General features: G+C 42.6%; 1 protein-coding gene across 2 annotated transcripts; it reads left to right on the top strand.

Annotated features, from left to right (window-relative positions):
* Positions 1-236: 236 nt before the first annotated feature.
* Positions 237-19,129, top strand: LOC137180097 (bromodomain-containing protein 4-like). Of its 2 annotated transcripts, none has more exons than XM_067585316.1 (22): positions 237-344; positions 2,832-2,987; positions 4,140-4,380; positions 4,477-4,569; positions 5,058-5,195; positions 5,334-5,466; positions 5,826-6,151; positions 6,237-6,608; positions 7,456-7,584; positions 8,034-8,255; positions 8,449-8,672; positions 8,756-8,856; positions 8,931-9,188; positions 10,130-10,225; positions 10,370-10,756; positions 11,566-12,171; positions 12,939-13,039; positions 13,245-13,365; positions 13,590-13,723; positions 13,868-14,058; positions 16,649-16,892; positions 16,996-19,129. In XM_067585316.1, the coding sequence occupies exons 3-22, from the start codon at positions 4,252-4,254 to the stop codon at positions 17,062-17,064; spliced, it is 4,074 nt and encodes a 1,357-aa protein (XP_067441417.1). In that variant the 5' UTR covers positions 237-344; positions 2,832-2,987; positions 4,140-4,251; the 3' UTR covers positions 17,065-19,129. The 2 variants fall into 2 exon arrangements, with proteins under 2 accessions (XP_067441417.1, XP_067441416.1); XM_067585315.1 differs by having other exon boundaries at positions 10,127-10,225.
* The last annotated feature ends 1,577 nt before the right edge of the window (positions 19,130-20,706 follow it).

Here is a 20,706-nt window from a genome sequence, read left to right as displayed (position 1 = left end):
TTAGGCATTTAGCGCCAGCCGGTGGTGGTGATTAGGAATTAAACATGCGTAATGAGATTATTTTTCACTCGGCTTTATCCCTGGATAGTAATTTAAAGCAAATGTATCATTTGTGTTTCAAAAACACCATTTGTGTTATGAGAAACTAGCTGGTGTCTCTCTGAAACTGTTACGGAGTATTGCATGATGCCACCCCGGGGGAGGGGGTGGAGTCCTGGGTGACATTTCGACTGACAACGTCCAGCCTGCCCCCGTGCGTCTGACGTCATCGACGTCGAACGGGACTGTTTGTTCTGGATTTGGGGCGAGGAAGGTCTGCGAGCGCTGACAACCGACTGAAGAAGGTAAAAAATAGCATTTTATGTCCTTGTGTAGATACCAGTGATATATCAAACGAAAGCGTACAACCCCGGGAATCCGGTAAAAGCTTTACAAGGGACATCGGTGGCGTATTTCGCGCGCTGTCAGTGTGCGCCTCGGCAAGCGGAGCATGAGCTGTCTTCGCAGGCCTTGCACCGGTTCGGGCACACGAGATAGATGAATTTCTGTCTTTTAAGTTAGCGCGATTTGGTGTTGTTGTGCATATTCTGTGTTGTGTCTTTCTTCTCGTAATACTTGTGCTAAGGTTGTTTTCGTGGCGTTGGACACTCCGTACTGTCAGTGTGCACGTTAGCTGCAGGTCGGGATCATGCTAGCCAGCTAGCTTCTTGGCTGTTTGTTTGTAGCCCCGTAGGCCGTATTCGTGACATAAGTTACGTCCCCTCGGCAGCGTAATTTACGCATGATGGCGCAGAAGCTCATGTGAAGTGTGACGTACGTCATTTCGAGAATATCAATCCCGTCCAAGTTGTATTCTGAAAGGCCGTTTACGTGCGGAGATGTCAGTTGCTCACAGTGGACATGGCGATGTACTGTCAAGGAAGGTTAGCAAAGGTGTAACGTTAACGCCGTGTAGCAGTGAAGTAATTCCTCATTAAAGTGTGCTTTTTTACTCATTGTTAATGATAAATATTCGTTTATGCTTACATAACGTTAGCGGTAGTATGAAGAACACAACGCTAAGTTACGTGATACGAAATAGTAGCAAAATGGCTGATAAATTTTGTAGAACGGTTAATTTAGGTGTCAAATTACGTTTATTCGCTTCTCTTTCTAGATGTTTGACACTGTAGCGTCGGTCAAAGTTATCTCCGATATAGTATTTGCTTTACACCTAACGTTAATTGTATACATTATGTCAACACACCTGCTTAGTGTCGAGACTGGGTCTTTTGAGTAACGATAGATTCTTAGTTCATGATTATACGTCGCTGGTCAGGTAGAAGTGATGTCATTATGTATTAACGGTAAGGTTTTGACACATCTGGTTTTATAGGACATAGATAACAACATTTGACATTGAACATAAAGAGAGTTGCTCCAATTTATAGTCCACTATTCTAAATTCTGGCGGTGTAGATTCATGTCTCAAATATTCACCACCTGTAATGTCCGGAAGCCTGTTGACAACATCTGATGTCACAGTTTTTGTTTCGGTTTTGTTTCGGGGGAAAAGAGGCACACCTAACACGACACATTTGACAAGAACTTGTTATTTGGATTTGTAGAGGAAAATGGACATTTGTCTTACAGTATTTCTAAGAATTGTATATATACATAGTTAATAAATCAATATAAATATGAAGATTTAGGTCTTTGGTGGAAACTCAGCCATCATCAAAGGATGAAAATGCCAGTTTATGACAGACAAAAGACAAGTTTTTTTTCTTTGAGCATTGGAAAGAGTGTCTTACATAGAAATAACTCAAAAGTACGTTTGACATACACTATCAAAAGGCAACTAGAAACAGTCAGGATTCACTGTATTCGTCAATAAAACCATGGAAATCGCAGTTCTTGTCAGCTAGCTCAAATGAAAGTCACACAAAACCTGAAACAAAGCACATAAAACCTGTAAAATGCCCACATAATTATCTATAGGCATATGAGAAAAAAGCGCCACATAGAAATGATAAAAGAACCACGGGAATACTGAGACTTATGTTGATTGTACTCTTTAATTCCCCAGGGAATGAAGAGAAGAACATGTTTCATTTTCTATATGTACATAGCCCATAGTTTTTACATTTCCATAACTTGGGGGAAAAACAGGCAAAGCAGACAGAAAGTAGATCCACAGAAGAGTGAAAATACACTTAATAAGGGTTTCTTGCTTGCGGAGTAAAAAGGCCCAGCCAACAACAGTAAATAAGAGGTAATAAACAGGGGTGTCTGGCACACTGATGCAGAGACTTTAAGGGTTATGTTGCAGCTCTCAAACCTTTTTATTACAAAAACGGGATAGGAGTATGTAAGAGCTAAGAATTGCGTGTTATGTAAGTCTCTGTTCATCTGGCCAGTTCCAGTTAGATCAAGGTATTTTGCTTTTTAAAAAATTCATAAACATTTTTAATTTACTATCTAAAAGTAGAGTAAGTTTGGACTTTGGACATGTAAGAGGCTTCATCAGTTCTGACAAGCGGGGAGTCCCGTCCTTTTTTTAACCTCTGTGGGTTGTTCACACCTTTATTTCACAGGAGAATAGTGAAGATATTTCGTTAGCACATCATGAACTGGCTGGAAAAAGAGGGGGATGTGACAGACTGTTGTGTTAGTTTTAGCAACATCAAATTTCCAACATGTTATGAAGGATTGCAACAACTGTCTGTGTCAGTGTTTTGTATGAAAAACTTGCTTTGTATCATGATCTCTAAACACAAAACCTTTTACCTTTTACCTGACAGTTTTGACTTCAATTTTAATCTCTCATTTCTCTTATTTCTGTCTCTCAGGTGACACTCGGTCCTCTCTCGGTGTGTGTCGTCGTTTCCTTGCCCCCACAGCGAGTCACCGTCGAACCGCCGGTCTTTACCTCAGGAGATCGCTGCCTCCCGACTGAGATATGATCACACAATTGAATTAGATCGCGGCTGCACGGAGACAAACATGTAAGTCTTTATAAAACAATTTGTCTTCTTCATATTTAAATCAGAATTGACAACTGACTTTTGTCAACAAAATGCTTGATACTAGAAATTTTGAGCTCCCATATGGCAAATTTCTTATTTCTTCACTTTTCAGCCTCAGTTTCTAAAGTGGAACGCTGCTATTAGTTTGTTGGAAAAGTTATTTTCCCTTGCGTCTGCTCCAAACGTGTAAAAACAAAAATAGTGCTTCTGAAGATATATTGCATAGATTTTCTAGCTGAAATTTTCCACAGATATAACCCAACACTGACTTCAAATTTTGAAATTCTAAAATAGCACTATCATTTTTACTGCTGGCCTGTCACTGTGTACATAAATCAGAGTTTTTTATCCATCATAATTGCATGTTAATGTGTGCTTGATGATTGCATTATTTTGTATCTTTGTCCATTATTCAACTGAATGGCTCATTTGACCATGTGGTATTGCATGTTAATGCACATAAACATGAACATTAACCAGAGCCGGGAAGGCTCACAGTCTTTATTTGATTATCAGCAGTGAGTCAATATTTACTGTAGGAGTCTGACATCCAACAAGTTGTAGTTGGTCTGAATGCATTTGTTTGAATATGTTAACAGAGACTTTGTGTCTTTAAAGGACTGGTGTGTATGATTTAATGGCATCTAGTGGGACAGACTGATATTCATAACAATGTTTTAATTAGTGTGTAATCAGCTGAAAATAAGAATTGTTGTGTTTTCGTTAGCTTAGAATGAGCCCTTTATATCTATATAGGGAGCAGGTCCTCTTACACGGAGGCCGCCATGTTGCACCACCATATTTCTACAGTAGCCCAGAACGGACAAACCAAACGCTGGCTCTAGAGAGGGCCTTTAGTGTTTCTCATGAGTTTCGCAGCCACCGCAGGTTCTCCCACACGCTAGGAGGGGTTAGGGTTAGGCTACGCTGCCAAAGAAGAGTCGGTGTGCTACGAAAACGAGTCGGTGTGCGACCTCAGTGTGTGTAGACATGAGTCGATTTCAGATTCGAGGCGTCATAATGATGCTGAGACGTGTATCCTGAAATAGATGAGTCAGAGTTGGCTTCACTAACAAGCCTAATAATGGCAGCGGAAGTGGTGATGATGCTTCTTGTCGATGGTCCTTTCAGAGAGACGAGTGAGGAGTGTAATGGCCTGAGGGGGCTCCCCCCGGTCCCACCTGCCCCTGCCAGGTCAAATCCGCCTAAACTGTCCGCTAAGCCACTGCAACCCACCACTGCGATGGGAGACGGCCTGGAGGCAGGCAGCAGCCAGAACCCTCCCTCTGACCCACCACCTCTCCCCTTCAACCCTCCAGCCCCTGAAACATGGAATCCCTCCAGACCCAAACGACAGACCAATCAGCTACAGGTAGGGAGCTTTCTGTCTGTTTGTACATGTAAATTTCGTCTGATGTTTGCATTTAATTTAACTGATTTAACTGATTTTTGCTCTTTTTTTTCCCAGTACCTGCTTAAAGTAGTGATGAAGACATTATGGAAACACCACTTTGCATGGCCCTTCCATGCTCCTGTAGATGCCATCAAACTCAATTTGCCTGTGAGTCGCGTGTTTATGTGTTTGCGTGCCTGCAACGAAACTACATAGTCCAAAACAGCGATAGCATCAAAAAAGCCACTGCATTCATTTTATATGCAAAGCGGCAGCGGAGTACACAGTAGTGTGGGTAGATGTACCACCCTGAAATAAAATCCGCCTCTGTCCTCTTCCTCTGTATTGATGCTCCAGAAAAAGCTGCATTTTTTTTTTTAAACAGATTTTCTTCTTCAATTGGTACATTGTGACAACTGTCTCCAATATTTCTTCTGTGGTCAAAGAGGAGAAACTTAATGAATAAATGATTAAAATATTATATATATTAATTAATCATCTAATCATTATGGTTTGGACTAAAGGAAGCAAATAAGAGTTGTTGTTTTTTGTAAAGACATACATGTATCGTGTCTTTGTTTTCTCAGATTCTTTTACTTTTGTCCAGACGTCGTATTTAATCACTGTACTTACATCTACCTGCTTCCTCTCTCAAGGACTACTATAAGATCATCAAGGTCCCCATGGACATGGGCACGATAAAAAAACGTCTGGAGACCAATTACTACTGGAACGCCCAGGAGTGTATCCAAGACTTCAACACGATGTTCACAAATTGCTACATCTACAACAAGGTCAGCCACATAAGCAGTCCTGCTCCCTGATTTTGTAGTTCAGATAAACAACAGAAACATTGTAATTTGATCACTTAGATAAAGAAAGAAGGCTTCATGCCATCTTAACATGTATATGTGTTTGTTTGTTTGTTTTAGGCTGGGGATGATATTGTGTTAATGGCGGAGTCCTTGGAAAAGCAGTTTCTCCAGAGGATCACAGAGATGCCGCAAGAGGAGACGGAGATTCCCGTGACATCCAAGGGACGGCGCGGGGGCAGACGAGAGGCCGGTATGATTTTTAGGACATTATTTTGGCCTTTAAAAAATGTCAGAATAATACAGAACCACCCTCTTCGCTTCGATAGCAAAGATTTAATGACATTATGATGAAGTTTGTGTTAGTCTGAAAACTGTTAGAAGAAGTAAATGATACTGACCTCACCAGTCAAGCTTGTATGTTTGGTTTAAATGTTGTCTGTACTGGTTCCTCCTGTTCATCCACCATGCCTAATATGAAACATTTATTAAGTGAAGGTTTGATAGGCTCTTAAGGAGAACAATTATTATCTGACAGGTTTCAAGTATGTCTGGATAAGAATGGTTGGTTTCATTCTTGTGTTCACTACTTGTTTGTCTTCTTCCTTCCAGCTCTGATCTCTAAGTCAGATTCAGGCAAAGACTCACCAACCCTCTCCCCTAACCCCCACACACGAGGCTTTTCATCCCCTCCAACCACCCCGCAGACCCATGCCTCATCCACCCCTCAAGGCCCTCCCGCCCTGCCTCTGGCCCAGCCTCAGCCCCCACGCGTGCCTCCTACACCCACCTCCCACGCACCCCATCTGGGACCCCCTTACCCACTCTCAACACCAGACGTCCTGGCCCAGAGCATGACCTCTGTCCCCCCTCCGGCCCCGACACACCCAGGCCTCCACCCTACCCCGATGCTGCAGAGCTCCCCCGCCCTCATCAAGGTAAGGAGGCGGAGGTCGCCGTTCTTATTAAACAAAAGTCGATTTGTTGTAATTATCTAACCTCTGATCTCTGACGTTCCAACAGCAAAGGAAGAGCCAGAAGAGGAAAGCAGACACCACCACACCCACAGCCAACGACCAGCTCAGTGAATCATCTCCCGTCTCTGTTGACACTCGGCCGCGCCGAGACAGCAGTCGCCCGTTAAAGCAGGCCAAAAAAGACGCGTTGCAGCCGGACTCTCAGCACCACCTGGGTGGCGGTTTGGAGACGGGAGGGACATCAACGCCCAAGCGTCATGAACAGTTGCGTTCCTGCGCACGCCTTGTCAGAGAGATGCTGTCCAAGAAACACGTAGCATACGCCTGGCCCTTCTACAAGCCTGTTGACGTAAAAGCTCTTGGCCTCCATGACTACCATGAAATCATCAAGCATCCCATGGACCTCAGCACCATCAAGGTGATTTTTATGTGGATTGGTGATGAACATTCAACGGACCTGGCGTCATTAAGACAATACCTTGGGTTTAGCACAGATGCCAAAAGGATTTTTTTTTTCTCTTCTAAAATTACACTCTAAACTGATCAAAGTCAAAATCAGGTAATACAGTGTTTCCCCCGATAACAGTACAACGAGAACCCCCGCCAGGCCAAAAAATATTTTTTTAAATGTCAAAAATAACACCAAATATCCAATGGCGTTTGGGAGTTACCGAGCAGCGCACAGCAGTCCGCAGCAGTCGTTGCCTGGGAAACTGCAGGTAGCGTGACTCCTTTTTAAGGAATAGGGCAGAGGTTAAGCAAGAGAGGGAGCGGCAGAAAAATAACGGTGAATTCGAGCGGAGGTTAGCAGTAAGTTGTCAGTGTGGCGGTAAATGTGCAGTACAGACTCCAGTGTGTCAGTTAATAAATGATGCAGTTTGTCAAGACCATGAAAAGTCATGTTTGTTGTTTCCCCAACTGCTGGAAAAGTGAAGGGGTTAGCTCCAAAGTTAGCAACAATGGGTTAGCCTAGCCTGACAACGCTAAACAAATAAATAGAAACCATTCAACCTAGGGGGAAAGACTGTAATATGTGATTGAGAGATAATTAACAAAAATCAAGCATCGTGTGCCACCTTTTGGTACTTTTCAGCTCAGTATTTGGTTTAAAGGGTAGTTTTGTGGTTGATGTTCAAGTTCAGGATATTCCTCAACAAGCCACAGATTTCTGTAATACAAAAAAAAAAAAAAAAGGTTTTAAAACTTTAAGGATTTGGATTGTTTTTGATCACGGTTCTCCGTTTGGTTTTGTTTGTCTCCTTCAGAAAAAGCTGGACAACAGACAGTACAGAGACGCTCAAGAATTTGCAGCAGACGTCAGGTTGATGTTCTCTAATTGTTACAAGTATAATCCACCAGATCATGATGTGGTCGGCATGGCACGTAAATTACAGGTAAGCATTGCGTCACGCATAGTGTCAAGCAAACCATAGTCAGCATTGTATACACTATGTAACCAAAAGTATGCAGACACCCCTTTCTTGTTGAAATCCATCCCAGAAGAGCGCAGGCTATTATAGTAGGGAGTTATATTTGTGCCCTCGTTCCTCAGCACGTGACGGGATATTTTGAGCAATGAATAAACAGAAATGTGTTTTGTCCTTATTAAATGTATTTGCTCCACAAAACATACATTTATTTGCTTGCAAAGAGTCTTTTTCTTTGCTCCAAATGATCCACTGCGTGTGCTCAGGAAATGATTAGGTATTCATTTTATATCATATATACTGGAGCATGGTAAATCTATCCATGTAGACTGTTTTTAAATGCATATTACAGAAAGAATGATACGTTTCATTGCAATTAGCACATTTAATCCTCCCGCTGTCCTCCATCCTAACAGGACGTGTTTGAGATGCGTTTCGCCAAAATGCCTGATGAGCCAGAGGAGCCCGCCCCTGTTCCCACCCCATCATCGGCCCTCCACCCTGCCCCCTCCACTCGACAAGCCCCGCCTCCTTCCGTTGTCTCGGAAGATGACAGCTCCAGTTCCTCCGAATCGGAGTCCTCGGCGGGAGACTCAGAACATGAAAGGCAACACCGATTGGCTGAGTTACAGGAACAGGTTAGAGGATGGAAAATGAAGGGGGAGGGAGGCTTATGAGACACAACAGGTGGGTGGGCCATGCAGAACAGCTTTGCCGAACATGGGTAAATGCTGAAACATGGAGAAACAAACATTCGAAGGCTGCTGTCTTTGCGTCTCTGAACACCGCTGTTGTGTCCGTGTCTTTTTTTTTTGTGTTCGTGTCGTCTAGCTGAAGGCTGTCCACGAGCAGCTGGCCGCACTCTCCCAGCCGCAGGTCAGCAAGCCTAAGAAGAAAGAGAGGGAAAAGAAGGAGAAGAAGAAAGAAAAGCACAAGAAGAAGATGGGAGCAGAGGAACCTGTGGAGGCCCCTCCCTCTGTGATGCTTCAGACTTCCAAGAAAAGCAAGAGCAGCAAAGAGCCAATCATTGTAAAGAAGGACAGGAAGAAGCCCGGGTAGGTTTCGCAGAGGTAATAAGATAAGTGATGTTATTGCAGCTGCATTAACTGGAGCTAATTCAATCATTTGTCAATAACAGTAAGAAAGAAGGAGTTAAAAGCAGTCGTCCAGCTGTGCCCCCTCAGACCGGGCCGACCCCTCTCGTCCCCTCAGCCTCTCTTGAAGCAGGAGATGACATAGGTATGTATGTTTGTCTACCAGATCAGTTTATATTTTGACCCTGTATCAACCTGCTGTTACGTTTTCCTCCCCAGATGTGTTCGGGGGCGTGTCCACCGACAGGTGCAAGCCGATGTCGTACGAGGAGAAGCGTCAGCTGAGCCTGGACATCAACAAGTTACCCGGTGACAAACTGGGCCGCGTCGTTCATATAATCCAGACGCGCGAGCCTTCGCTGAAGAACTCCAACCCGGACGAGATCGAGATCGACTTCGAGACGCTGAAGCCCTCCACGCTGAGAGAGCTGGAGAAATACGTCTCCAGCTGCCTCAGGAAGAAGAAAAAGCCGTCAGGTAGGCCGTTCGCATCCGTGCTCAGGTCTTAACATGCCCCGTGAGGGACTACTGTCACGAGACCGCCGCGATTCCAACTATTCTCATGTGAGCCCGAGCTCTTGCATGAGAGTGTCTGGTTCTACCACTCTAAATTAAATCTGTGTAACCCTTCAATTGAACTGTCAAATCATCTTCAACACTACATACGTAGACTGGTCCCTCTGGTTTTACAGCTTGTAAAGAGGTCACAACAACACAGGGATGACTCACTGCCTCATGAATCACTACTTTAAACAGTTTGTTTGCCTTTTTTATATCAATCAGTGACATCAAACAAGTTTGATGGTACAATAATTGCGGTATTTTTCTCCAAAGTAATTACTGCCTTACCTGATACAAGGTTTTACATGTTAGAACTTGCGGTTTTTCTATTTTAAGACTGAACCTGGTCTACATCATTAAATACAATCTATGTATTTGTGTATTGATTCTCAGTGGAATCCTATAGTGTCTAAATAAGTGATTCTGAGCAAACTACAATTTAAAAACAAATCAATATGTTTTTTTTATAGTTAGTGTAATGCATAGTGGTGGAACACTGTTTAATGCTTTGATTGCTTTGCATGTAATTAATCATACATTTGCTATACTGCATTGTACGTTTAATATTGGAAAAAATATGATTATCATGATTTTGATGTCATGCATGTATCTTTGCCCTGTTAAGAAGCCATCAGATGCATCATAAAGGAGCTCAGTTAATTGCATTTAGTTGTCATTGATCAGTCTGACTGATCAGATCAGTTGACAACTGCTAAATAATTCTCTCACTAAGAGGTTTCTTTCAGTGTCAATTCATTTTTAATGACACCGGCTGTATGTCTTGTGGTTACACAAGTGAGACAGGAGCTTGTCAGTCCATCACTTTCTGAATGTTGTGGGTGCGTTTGTTGCAGTAGAGAAGCCTCTGGAAATGACAAATGTGACAAAGATGAAGACGGGATCTTCGTCTTCAGGCAGCAGTGACTCCTCTGATAGTGAAGACTCTGAGAATGGTAACAAAAAAAAACAAAAACTCACACTGTACATATTCACAGCTTAATCAAACAACTTTGAACAGCTGTACACACACAGCCGTAATTCTTCAACATGTCATATTTCCGTCAGACAGTTTATATCCCTGTGTCTCTGTCTACCAGGGCTGGTTCCCAAGCTGCAGAAGAAGACCTCGACTAACAAGGACACCAAGAGACCGCACCACCAGTCCCTCAGTAGCGTAGCTGGCCCAGTAGCTCCTCAGCTTCAACCTCCAACGCAGCCTCAAGTAGTCCAGTCCAAACCACCGTTTGTCCCTCCTCCTCCTGTCCCTGTCCCTGTCCCTTCTCTGGACTCCTCCCAGCTGTTCGATCCTCTGGCCCACTTCATGAACCCTCACCTGACGCAGCCCAACACGGAGCCCAACCCAACCATTACTACTGCTGGTGCCCCCGTCGCCTCTGGCCTCCTCAATGCAAACACACCCACCGGCCAGACGCCCACTGAGACGCACCCTTTCCTCAACCAACATCCCATCATACCTTCACCAGGTGCCTGCTCTTCTGTAACACTGATTAATTGATCAATTTTTTTAGTTCATAGGCCCTCACAGGCTTCCAGAGCCTAAGATGATGCTTCTTTTGTCTTACCAACAGTCCAAAATTGAAAGATTTTCAATGATATTCAAGGAAAAAGCAGGAAACAAATTAAAAAACAAATTATTTGGCATTTTTGCTGATTTTCATCATATTCAACCCAATTTCTTAACTACTTTTTATGGCTGGTATTAACTCTATTATAGCTGTTGTAGAGGTATAGCTATTGATGTATTTACACTTACTCATTACAATCTTGCACTGGATTTAAATGGAGTGCACATACTGGACAAAATGAAGACAAGAGCTGGTGTATGTGCACATTGCATGTAATATGTACACATACAGTATGTTATGTAATGATGTAATAGCTGGTCCTGGGCATTTTGAGGAGGAAACATATTTGCATACAGTATAGACACAGACATTTATAAAGAAGATATACATTTTCATCCTGGCCAAATAACTGGGAAAAAGACTAATGAGTAGCAGCTGAAAGCAAGTTTCCTGCTCCCAGTAATCAATAAATTATTAATTCGACTTAGGAATAAATTGACTCATCGTTTTAGCATTGATACTTTTCTAAAGATGTCATTCTCTGTCTGCTTTGTTGTTTTTAGGAACTGTATCTCTGTTGTCGACCTGGCTTCTTAGAAATTTAACCCACAGTTGCAGGAAGAGGTTTCTATTTTGTCTTTAAAAAAAAAAAACTTAATTGCTTGTTTTTTAATCTGTTCTTCTTCTCCTCTTCTCTTTGTTCGCAGCGATCCACAATGCTCTTCCCCAGCAACCATCGAGACCTAGCAACCGTGCGGCGCCACTGCCTCCCAAAATCACACAGCCTCCCCCGTCCTCGCTCCCCTCTCTGCCTCCATCCTCCTCACCCCAGCTCCAGCCCTCGCTCCCGCTCTCCCTCCCCCAGCCCGTCCCCCGCCCGCGCGTACCCTCACCCCCGTCGCACGGCATCCTGGGTACCCTCTCGGCGCAACCGCCCCAAGCCCTGCTGGAGGACGACGAAGAGCCTACGCCCACCAGTTCCGAAACCCCGCCCCTCAGTCAGGTCCAAACCTTCCTGCAGTCGCTCCAAGTTCGACCACCGGTGCAGACCCAGCCGCTGCACACGCACTCTCCCGTGCAGAGCGCCTCTCAGCTGGTGGCGTCGATGCACACGCAGGCTGTGACGACACCCGCCCCTGCTCTGACGCAGAGGCACAGCTCAGGCCACACGCACATGCAGCAGCCGTTCCCAAACACGCACACCTCAGCGTTGCAGCAACAGAAGGGGGTGGCCCTGCAGCAGAAGGTACAGCAGATGCAGCAACATCAACAACAGCCCTCACCACGCAGCAAAGCAGAGCATTTCTCAACAGGTGAGATACATATCGAAACTCAAGACTGTGGTTCACAAACTGAGGGTTCCAGACCTTCAACATAAAATGATGAACATGTTTTTGTAACATGTTTTCTCACCTTTCCTCTATTTTTAGTTTGTTTTGTTCTTGTGAAATAGTGGTTAGTTTCACTCCTTTGTATAAAATCATTCAAATGAAACAATCAGAGAAGGAAAAAAAAAAAAACAATCTTTGGTTTAAATGCTCACAATTCATGTCCACATATGATTATAACAGGTCACAAATAGACATTGCTTCATTTTGAGTGTGTTTGAATGTGGCGAAATTGTACAGCACTTTGGAACAGTCCATTTACATCACACTAATGTTTTTTGTCCTTGTTTTGGCTTCAATCTAAGTGAAACCAAGTTTAATGTATTTGTGTCATACCTGCGTTTGGCCATGTCGTGGAGCAAGATAGCTTCCTGCAGAGGCAGCAGATGCAGCTGAAGAGGCTACTTTTTTTGGAGCTTTGCAAATTAAGCTGCTCCTATTACGTAACGTAGCATCGTAAAACACTCAGCAGAGGTAAACAGTACTTCACAATCAAAGCGCTGATCCAGAAAATTGCATCACCATCTGTTTTGATCGAAGCTGCTTTTTTAATTTGACTTTATTTATTTACAAAGTTGACTCACTAGGCTCGGGGAATCACTGGACATAACCGCATTGTAGATGTCATCCCACATTTGGAACTATTTAATATTGCATTGAAATGAACAGTTCAACATTTTTTGTTTTTCTAGGTTGCCTGCGTGAGAGCCCCTCTCCCCTGATGATGCATTCTCCTCAGATGCCTCAGTTCCATACAATGGGACAGCAGTCTCCCTCACAGATCAAGAAACATGTTAGTGATCCACCTTTGTTCTTTGTTCATTGTGTTTGCGGTGACTGTCTGTGTTAGCCACATAAGATCTGCTCTGCCTCATTTAAAAGTCAAGTGTGTTATTTTTACACAAATGTAGCAGGAAAAGTAATCAGCTTTAATTGTGAAACATCAGTTGACAAAAACAGACTATTTGTATGTTAATGTGCTGTATGTCTGCCTGTAGGACCCAAGGTCCAACCTGGTCGGAGTCAAAGAAGAGAAACCTTCCCAGTCGCCAGTGCTGCCCCCCTCCCCATTCAGCCCTGCCATGCGTCTGGACACACACAAACCTGATAACAAACACAGTGAGTTCAAGAGATCGCCGCTTTGCTATCAATGTCTACGTCATAGTCCGTCATATCTAAAGTTAAAGCAGGTAACATTTACGTAGAAGTAGTACAAATAAATTTAGGAGCAAGTTGCTGCCTTCCATACTTATCTACAGCCACGTTACAGAAGCGGTATTACTTACATTCAGTGATTTAAGGTGCATTTATACAATTAATCACCACTCGTATAATTCCTTCAGGATTAGATCTGAAGCCATTGGATGGTTCTCGCCCTGGTCCCCGCCTCCCAGACTCCCCGGCGCCACCCTGCTCCCAGCAAGACAACAAAATCAAGCAAGAGCCTAAAACTCCCATCGCTCCTAAGAAGACACAGGTGTGTATCAGTGTAAAATAAGAAAAATAACGGAGAAGATTAAGTTATATTACATCTGCAGTCCCCCGTCTGGTTTCTCTCCCTTTATTGAACCTGTCACTGTCCGATGTTTTCCATTCTTATCTTCTCTCTCTCTTCTCCAAGGATGTGAAATTAAAGAACATGGGTTCTTGGGCCAGCCTCGCTCAGAGGTCTCAATCCACGCCGGCGTCCTCCGTTCGCTCCTCCAGCGACAGCTTCGAACAGTTCCGACGGGCCGCCAGGGAGAAGGAGGAGAGAGAGAGACAGCTGAAAGCTCAGGCCGAACAAGCCAGGAGAGAACAAGAAAAGCTACGGTAAGCGGGAGGAAAACGGGAAAAGCGTGTAATAGGGGGAAGCAGAAGTCAGTGGCTGAACTGACAGCATGAGTTAAGGCGATTTCACACCTGCCTTGTTTAGTTCGGTTGAATCTAACCTTAAAGCGTTTGCCCCCATGGTGCGGTTCCTTTGGGTAGTTGTGAGCACAGCAGTCGCACTCGGGTGCAAACCAAAACAACCGGACCGAGACCTTGTTGTAGAGGTGGTCTCATCCTGGTTACCAACGAAAGCTGGTGCAGTTCATTAGTGGTATGAACGTGTGTTCTGACCTAGATCTGACCAAACCGCAGGAAGCATTGCATGTTTTTTGGATTAAACCAGCTCCAGTATCCCGTAACCCTAACCCTGCTCTGTGTGTGGGTGTGTGTAGGTGTGTGTTGGTATGGGTGTGTGTGGGTGTGTGTGGGTGTGTGTGGGTGGATGGTATGTGCTCAGTATGCGCTCCCTTCTCCTCTTTAGCCGACTGAAGGCAGCAGCACATCTTCGCGTAACATGAAGCAACACATTGTTCTGTGGACGTCTCCTTCCAACGTGCCATTCTGCTGGCATGTTTTGTTTTGGTATACGGCCCAAACGATGACCACAATTATGAAGAAATGTCAATTCTGCCGATTGTCCATTTTGGAGAGTTATCCTGGAAGAAAAACAAACTCTCCTTTTATTGTGCCAACTCCACAAGATTTCTGACCAGTGAACAGAGTGACAGCTCCCCACATGGTTTTTGTTGATACATTTTGATTCACTTGAAATTTTGCTGAGTGAAACCGAACCAAACCAAAGGGGAGAATGCAACAAAGTAGCAGCTCATCCACTGATTCAGACCAAAGAAAACAGACTATAGGTTTGAAAACGTCCTTAGAGGCAGGACATAGAGGGACTTGATGAGAAAGGATCCAAGGTTAAAGAGTCAAACTACAGTTTTTACATGAAACTTGGTTCTCTGCGCATCTTCCAGCAAAATACAGCTGAATCAGCTGCTTCTCAGCTTAAGGAGAGTAAACTTCCTGAGGACAAAAAGGGACTTTAGCACGCTGATTAATTCACAGCCTTTAATTGTGCAAACAGACTAACGTTTTGACACTACTGTGTGTTCATCAGAGTCAAAGTGGATAAAGACATGAGGCATATGTAGTCGACCTAGACCAGGATTACAGTTGACATTGCATAATTGGTTGAAGAGAGTTTCAAATCTTTTGGATAATGATGGGTAAAGTGTTGGAGCTACCATAGCCAGTGTTCCAGTGCCCCCCCCCCCCAAACACCATGACAGCAACAAAAGAACAGAGATAACAGTACAAAAATCACAGGTACTAACATCCATCATGTGTGACAAATTAAGAGGAAGCATGACAAATTCATTTCCTCATTTATGCCTCTGTAGAGCAGTGACTTAATGATGTCATGACCTCTAGGAGAGGGTGATTTATTTTTCCATTCTCCTCTGGTAGGGTTATTACATCTTAAAGCCCCACATCTGTTTATTCAAAAAGATATGTAATCATGCTTTATGCTGGAAATGAGACACCTTGACATTTGAAACTGCCAAATTCATATGATCATATTCATGTCCGAGTCCTCTTCGTGTTCCCAACATCATGCATTAAATCATGGATGCCATGTTTTTCAGCAACCAGCACTTAAAATAGCAACCGGTACATTAAAGATAGCAGCAGCTCGCCAGTCCCTCCAGGAAATTGCGATTTTGCAACTACAACAATAAACACACAAGAAATCTCTGTAATATTTGCGAGAGCGTACAGTTTTGTTAAATTACCCTAACTTTGCCACATGAAATGGGCAAATCAACAGACCGTGATTCGTGATTCGCATTTCGTGTTGTGGTAAAGATATCGCATCGTGCAGTCAGCAAGCAGCTGCAGCAACCACAAACCAAAACCTTGTCTTATATCACAATCTGTGATCAAAAGAGAAAAACAGTCAAACTAAAACGACGCTACGCTACGGAGAATGAACAGCAGCAGAAGTTTTAAGTACAGTACTTGTGATTTGTAGTAAATTGGAAAAAAACAGTTTGACTGAGTTCCTGTTGATTAAATTTACACACAGTATATACACGCAATACTGTGTGTATGACAATGTGTATAATGGTCGTGAATTGACATATTTAAACGTTTGTATGCTGTAATAATCCCAAAACAGTAGTTGCTCCCTGGCAACTGGAGATAAATCGTGACTAATCAGTCTTTTATGTGCTCACTGGTGACTCGGTCAATATTTTATCCAGTCAGCTTTTTCAAATTTAAAAACAGGATATGTCTGATGATGAGTAACATAACTGCATAAAGGCCTGAGATATTTCTAAAAGAAATATGAGATAATGTAGAAACAATGTCACCGTTACATAGTTTGACTATTAGTATGTTTATTTTTTCTCGGTCACAGTTCTTGCATCTTCAACTTTAAAGGCTCCTTGTCAAAAATGAATAAATATCAGCTTATATATAGTTTTCATTAAAAAGAAAATCACAGGTACTCAGATACCGACCAGACTCATCAGACCTGTCACGATCAACCCTCTTACTTGTTTTTTTTTTTTTTGATCCGTAGCCGTGACGACGAGGACTCCATGGAGCAAGCTCGTCGGGCGCAAGAAGACGCCCGCCGTCGCCAGGAGCAACAGTCACCGCTCACTCCCACGCCTCTGGCTTCTACCCCGCCCACTCACTCCCCACAGGCCCCACCCAGCCAGCCACAAGCCCCGCCCCCGTCCTCCTCAGCCGCACAGAACGCTCTCGACCAGCAGAGGGAGATGGCACGCCGCCGCGAGCAGGAGAGGCGCAGGAGAGAGGCGGTACGCGCTAAAGTTTACCAAAAAAAACCACCAAACTGTGATTTTTTTTTTTTTTTTTATGGCAGCCTGTTAACGCTCCTTCTTGTTCTCGTCTCCTCTGCAGATGGCCGACACCATTGACATTAACTTCCAGAGCGACCTGATGGCTATTTTCGAAGAGAACCTGTTCTGAGAGGGAAGGGAGGATGATGGGAACGAGAGAAGGACCTGTACACACATAAGCAAATTTACAAAATGCATATAGACCACAATGCTCTGATACACACGGTCGCTGCTCACATTAATGTACACACACACACCTACACACACACACACACACACACACACACACACACACACACAGACTTAATAGTAACTGTCCCTTTCTCTCAGTAGTTGAAACAGCTGGCTTGTGTCATGTGAATGAGAGGGGGGGAAGTGTCATCGAAAACAAGCAACCCTCTTTCCTCCAACCTCAGATACGTTTTGGTGTCTGGCTTGGTGTTTATGGTTGTTGGTTCCGGGTCTCCGGGGACGACCGGTTGAAAACGGACACTGAAATAATGCGATTGTCGGCTCCCCCGTCCCACGTGGAGTAAAACGAGGAAGGCAGAGTGAAAAAAAAAGGAGGGGGACAGAACTTTTACATTTAAAAATAAAAAAAAAAATAATAGTGTTGAAGAGGAGGATTTTAATTTAAGAAAATTACGTGAAAATTATGAAAAACCTTATTCTCTAATGTCTGAGAGGAGGAGAAAGGGGGTTTAAAAGGAACAAATTACAAACAGATAGATCACTCTTGTTTTTGTTGTTTCCTCTCTCTCTCTCCTAATCTTGTCTCTTTGTATTTTAAGTTGGATTTTAACTGGGAGGGGTGGGCTGGTGCGGTCTAGTTTGTCAGGTCCAAGCGGTCATCTTGAGAGTCTGTTGTTTTCTCAGGACACAGCGGGAACGAAACACCCCCGGGCCACATTCACACACTTTTCAAAGACATCCTTCCTCCTTTCACTTCCTTCTACTTCTCTCTCTCTCTCTCTCTTCAGTCACTAAGCGCGGAGGCTTCGGCGATGTGACCTTCGACAAGAGAGGGCGATGAGGAAGGAACGGTGGCGTTTTTGAAAGTTTCAGAGTGTGTCCTTTGCCTTTTAAACGCTCTGGCCTGTAAGCTAAATGATCACACCCTACAAATTATACATATTATATATAAATAGATACATGAATATATATTATATACGACGAAACGTCAACGAAAAAGAACATGAGAGGAATTTGGATTGCGGGGAGCAAAGCTCGTCTCTGTGTTCATCTCTGAGCTCTGGTTTTGATTTTGTAGAATTTACTGTAAAGAAGAAAAAAAAACTTTTTTATGATTCTATTGAGAGGATTGTTTCGTCTGTCTTATTCTCTCTCATACCTTTTCTGTTTTTGTTGTTTTGTTTTTTGTTTTTTTTTTTCTCTCGACTCTATGCCAAAACCAATCTCTTGAGTGCTGAAAGTTCATTCACATTTTGTACATGTAAAATGCATCTTCTTTTCACTTTATATTAAAGGCTATGTTTTTATTGCTATTTAATTTTCCTTTATCCCTTTTAAATCTGAGGTTCTGCAGCAGTTTGCTCTGTAATAGTTTGAAGAAGCGGTTCCAAATCATTGTATGGCACTACTTTACTAGGCCCCATCATTCTGTAGCTGTTTGATCTATCTGCACTTAACCGTTTCATTACTTACATCTTCTTACTCCCCTCTTTGTCTTTTTTTTTTTTAATTTCCTTTCATCATGTACATGTTTTTAGTCTTTCATAGCCGTCTCGTCCACAACTATCTTCTTCACAGCTCCTTCAGTTTGTATAATAGGTTCTTGTTTGTCATTCTGTCTTTTAGTTTTTATTTTTAAAATGTTTCCACTGTGGATGGTGACAGTTTTTTGGGATGTCATGTGCCATTGTGTTTTTCTGGAAGCGGGAGGTTTTCCCGCTTTCTATAGGTTGGCCCAGAGATCCATGAGTGTTTATCAATTCTATAATCACTTTTTTTTAATGTTTCATTAATTTCTTTTCCCCTTTTCATATTTGATTGTTTTGAGTTTATTTTGTTTTCTTTTTCCTTTGCTATTTTTCTCTGATTTATTTTACCCAGAACAACCTGTTGGTATGTTGGTGAGTGAGGCATTGAGGTCAATAGATTCATCTTGTTCAGATTATGGAGTACAACATCTTTTTTTAAGAAAAGTATTAAAATAATACTTAAAAAAAACTTAATGTTGGTGTATTTGGTTTTTTTGTCTTCTGCAGTGTACTGCATTTATAATTTCTTAGAGCTCATGTTCATGTCTTCAAAAGCCTTGTTTTGTCTGATCGACGGTCCAAATTCCAAAGAAATTCAGTTTAGTATCATGTCTGTCACTTAAAAGCTGCCAATCCTCAAATTTGAGAAGCTGCAATCAGCAAGTGTTTTGGCATTTTTGCTTAAAAAAAACAAAAAATATTCGATTATCGAAATAGATTCATTTTTTGTCAATCAGCTAGTCAATGAATCGTCTGATCGTTGCAGCTCTACTGCATATATGTGGACAAACAGCGAGCTCTGCTTTAATTATCCAGTTTCAGCCAAAGGGGGGAGCTGTAGAGAAAGAAGAGGTTAGCTACAGTTTGGTTTCTCAATCCCAGGTGCTTGATATATGGGAAAGTGGTCTCAGGCTTTTGGACCCTACTGTATACGGACTTCACTTACTGTTTTTCATAGTTTTGATTAGGCCATGTTGTTCCAAGTAAGAGAAATGTTAATACTGTACCAGACAATGATAATTAAGGCAATAGTTTGGGGATCACCATTACCTCATGCACTAAGCAAGGTCCATAAAGAAATGGTTTTCTGAGTTTGGTATGGTTGAACTTGTCTGGCCTGCACAGAGCCCTGGTTTCAACCACATCCGACGCTATGTGCCAGGCCTTTACTCCCACCAGTGGCCCAACCTCGCGGATACTGTTGTGGCTGAAAAACAGCAAATTGTTGTAGAAAGTGTGAAACCAGAAGAGTGGAGGCTTTTATAGCAGCAGATTGGCACATGGTTTTAGAAAGAGAAGTTCAGCATATTTACATATTACATTCACATTTGGGTGTCATGTGCATGTGTCCACATACTTTTGGCCAAATAGTATACATTTTCAGGATATCTGAAGGTCATGAAAAGACATTACAAAGGTCTTGAATATTTATTCTCGCCTGCCGTAAACAGCAGGGTGAGTATTGTTAAAGTGGGACACCTGGCAAATTGGGACAGTTAAGCTTTGCAATGAATATCTTTTTAAGGAAAACACCAAATAACCCAAAACCAGTGCTTATGCACTGATAAGGATAAAAGGTCACATGGATATGATGTCATATAAGTGGGTGTGGCAACGCTTGCAGTGACACTTGATTCCAGAAAATCAATATATTCCAATGTGATGTAATTGTGTATCAAAATTTCTATAAATCACTTCTATACTCCTCTCAGCCTTTTGAAAAATGTATCCCATTTTTCGAATTGCCTACTGTGAAAATGAGACACTGCTCTTCGTCATTTTGATAGGAAAAAGTGTTTTTGAGGATTACAAAATACATGTTGTCTTGAGAGAAATCAATTTTCTAAATTGGATTAAATATAATTTCTCTTAAATATGTTATCAGCTAGCTTGCTAAGAAGAGCTAGCATAGCTGTGATTTTAGCTACTCTACTAAAAATATTACTAACCAATAAAAGCTCTAGCTAGCTATTCCTAGCTATTTTACTTGTTCTCTTAACATATATATCATATTTCTAATAAACATTATATATAAATATTTTTTAATAAAT

This window comes from Thunnus thynnus, chromosome 3 (assembly GCF_963924715.1).
Source record: "Thunnus thynnus chromosome 3, fThuThy2.1, whole genome shotgun sequence".
Taxonomy (NCBI): Eukaryota; Metazoa; Chordata; class Actinopteri; order Scombriformes; family Scombridae; genus Thunnus; species Thunnus thynnus.
Note: the sequence above shows the minus strand (reverse complement) of the source record. Positions and strands in the feature narration are given on the sequence as shown.